General features: G+C 38.6%; 1 protein-coding gene across 1 annotated transcript; it reads right to left on the bottom strand.

Moving 5' to 3' along the window:
* Positions 1-522: 522 nt before the first annotated feature.
* On the bottom strand, positions 523-2,645 carry LOC124162483 (piggyBac transposable element-derived protein 4-like). The gene is made up of 3 exons (XM_046539036.1): positions 2,536-2,645; positions 2,376-2,459; positions 523-2,273 (listed from the first exon to the last, which is right to left on the bottom strand). Exons 1-3 carry the CDS (start codon positions 2,594-2,596, stop codon positions 523-525), a joined length of 1,896 nt encoding a protein of 631 aa, XP_046394992.1. The 5' UTR covers positions 2,597-2,645.
* Between the last annotated feature and the right edge of the window lie 1,051 nt (positions 2,646-3,696).

Below are 3,696 nucleotides of genomic sequence, written 5' to 3'. Positions count from 1 at the left end.
GTTCATTTCAATTTTAGTTGCTAACATTAAATAATAATAAGTACTGGATATAATTTTGACAGTAAAACTGCAATATTTTGTGAAGTATTTTTAGCTTCCTGCATATCGAAAACAAAACAAATGATTGGAAACACTGCAATGGTCCGGGCAATGGTCTATTGGGTTCTCTACAGCAAACTTACATTTTTTCCGCACATTTGGCAATTCACAGTATAGAACCCGATTGGCTAGGTCCTTCCAAAGTAATACGCCGAGGAAGCCTTAGCTAGGAAGCAATATAAGTCGATGAAGAAGAATACACATTTTTCTTCATTTTTTTTTATTCCAAAAATTTGCTGTAAGCTTTCTCTGCATGACTAATACAATGCTTTTTTTTGAAAGTAAACCATTACTATTATACATATTTAATGTTTTATTTTAGTTTAAAGTAAAATACATTGTTGTAAAAATAAATATAGCACTTATCAAAAAATAGTATACAAAATAAAGAGTTACTTTTTCATTACACTTAAAAATACATATTCAATATTTTTCTGGCATCTTCCCATGATATTCAATGAAACAGGGACGGAGACATAATCCGGGCTCATCCGGACAATCTGGGCAGAAAGTGGTGACGGTCTTCCTGACTCCTTTGGTGTGACAAACGCGGCATCGCTTTTGTTTCCGTCTATTCCCCCCGTCGGCAGGAAAGAAATCGGGAAAATGAGATTCGGGGGGCTTGGGTGTGGATGGACGTGAGGTAGGGCCTGTTTGTGCTCCTACCAGGGATCGTATTAGCTCTATGCGGAACTCGTACAGCGTTTTTTTGTGTCCACTGTATTTTTGATACAATAAGTAACTATTTATAATGATCAACTGAAAGATGTGTATTCCTAATTTCTTATACCACTTGACCGATTTATGCTCACAGGGGTAATATGCTAGCATTTGGTCGCCGTGATCAATGCCTCTCATAAATTTGTTATACATAACTATCGCCTCCGGTTTTAATTTCAATATTCCTTTTCTGTTCGGGACCTCAAGCAACTGGCTCCCATACTCGGAGGTGATGACCAAAACGTCTCGTTTGTCCCTCCATTTCAAGACGCAGATGCCATCATGACTCCACTGCTTTACTATTTCACCCTTCTTAATTTTTTGGGACACAATTTCCTTGGGATTCCCTGCTCTGTTTACCCGCAATGTGCCTGTGCAATATATTTCCTTTCCCAGAAGTTCTCTAGACAATTGCACACTGTTGTAGTAATTATCTAAATAAACAGAATGGCCAAAACCCTCTCGGCCCTGAAGTAGTTTATGTACTACATTTCTTACGTGCCCCTGCCCTCCTACTTCCTTGTCTGCAGACCCAGTGTATACCAGCATTCGAATTACTATTCCGGATGATTCCGTTAACAAATAAATTTTAATGCCATATTTATGACGTTTTCCTTTCATGTACTGTCGAAAAATCAGACGGCCTCTCCATAAAACCATTGATTCATCCAACGATAAATCTTTAGCGGGTGAATAAATGGCATGCATTCTACCTTGAAAATGATTAATCAATGGCCTGATTTTGAACAATTTGTCTTCTGGTAGAGGCTCATTTTCCGTAGGATTTGCAGCGAAATGAAGCGTTTGCAAAATGCCAAGAAACCTATCCCGAGGCATGTACCGTGAAAAGCACGTTAAATTGAATAAATCGTCCTTTTTCCAATAATCCTGGATTCTATTAAGCCTAATTGTTCCCATGTGGAACAATAACCCAAGGAACTTTTGAAATTCGTCTCTCGACATATGTTTCCAGTCGGCTATTCTGGCATGTGGCGATACATTTGCCGATTGAAGGGTCTCAGCCTGCCTGTTGGTTTCTGAAACCAAGAGGTCGTAAAATGCCTCATTGGCTATGAGGTCAAAATAATTGCGTGGGTGATTGCCAGCAGGGGATTCCTTCAACCCGGGACAACCAGCAAATGGCATCCGTGTGATAGCAGGCTGCTCATTTTTCCACATTTCACAAAATCTATCGGTACCTGAGGGGTTTGGTGCCATGGTTTCAATGATGGTATCAGTTGCAGAAATATTGGTCCTGTCACGCTCAGAATCTCCAAGGTCCTCGTCCTCGCTCTCATCTTCGCTGTCGCTGATTTCAGGGTGGAAGTCTTCCGCGCTTTCCTCCCATAAATCCTCATCTTCTCCCGAAGAATCTGTCTCAGATAGTAGCCTCCTCAAGTCGTCTTCGGTCAATCTCTTTGTTAGGGCTCGCGAAGGATCATTCTTTGAACATCCTAGTTATTGATTACAAAAATTATTTAATTATTGCAAAAAATAAAAAGATGTTTAAAATTGAATAAATTTTCCAAACTGCACTCGCAGATACTGAAACTCACCGGAGACAGATGGTCCTGTTTCTGCTTCAGTTTTCTTGCCATTTTCATCTTCTTCCAACTTTCTCTTTCTCCTATTTCCTGCTCCTTATTATACGAATATAAATACATTATTAAGATATTTATCCTACTGAACATGAAAGAATGAGTGTTGAACACTTACCAGAATTGAGTACGGTTGTGGTGGTATCTTCTGAATGGGAGATATATTTCTTCCTGTGCATTTCGAACGCCTACAGTCGAAAACGCAATATATCTCACGGCAGCACGTATGTAAGCTGAACTCATGAGCTGAGGTGCAGAATCAGAATGCCGTGTGGTAGGACAGAGCACCATTCGCGACTAACATTTGAAGGAAGCATGCGTGGAGTGACGGTAGTAATGAAACAATGTTTCAACCTCCGGGAGTAAGCCCCTGAACAGAGAATTTTCCAGACAATTTGTAAAATGGACTCTTCATTCGAATGGACGGAAGGGGACAGGTGAGCGAGGTATAAGAAACAGTGTAAGACCTCCTGCGTAGGAAGCTCAAATTATCATGTGCTGCTAGCGTTTTATAAACACCGGGTCGGTAATTGTGTGCTGCATTGGAGCGGAGGAGCGAGGATATGTAGCAATTTTGGAGCGAGGAAAAAAACTCACCATGAAACTTATATTGACCAAGTGAAACACCTATGAGTTCCTCCCTGCCCGTCGTTATATCAATACACAAATTTTACGCAATGATAACAAAGAAATAAGAAAAAAATATGTGAGGTGACGAAGAGCATGACCCAAAATTTTGAAAAATTGCGAAAAAAAAACAAAGATAAGATGTAGTGGATATATAAGAATTCAGAAACGGACAATACCATTGAAAAGAAGGAATCTTAATTTACTTAATTGCGTCGAAAAAAGACATTCTGGAATAAAACCGGGCGCGAAAAAAAATAATGAAACGATGTACTACTGATGACATCTTATGATGTCACCCGCCACCCAGTGAAGACATTCGTGACATCTTATGATGCCACCCGCATGGAACGTGTTAAATAAAACTAATAAAAATTATCGCTAGAATAAAAATTTCACTACGACGGATTCAAAAAATGTTCATTTTTATTATGTATTGATTTAAATTTAGGCATTTTAAATCATAGCGCAACAGTAGTAAAAAACTTCAGTCAATTTCTTCAAAAAATGGGGAAAATATTTTGAGATCATTTTTCATTAAATTGACAGACGTCTCCCACTTTAAAAAAATGAGCTATAAATAAAATAATTTCAGTGATGTCGTCACTTATCATTCTATAATTTGAAAATATAATAGTTTTTTCGTGAAAAA

Source organism: Ischnura elegans, chromosome 7, assembly GCF_921293095.1.
Source record: "Ischnura elegans chromosome 7, ioIscEleg1.1, whole genome shotgun sequence".
NCBI lineage: Eukaryota > Metazoa > Arthropoda > Insecta > Odonata > Coenagrionidae > Ischnura > Ischnura elegans.
Note: the sequence above shows the minus strand (reverse complement) of the source record. Positions and strands in the feature narration are given on the sequence as shown.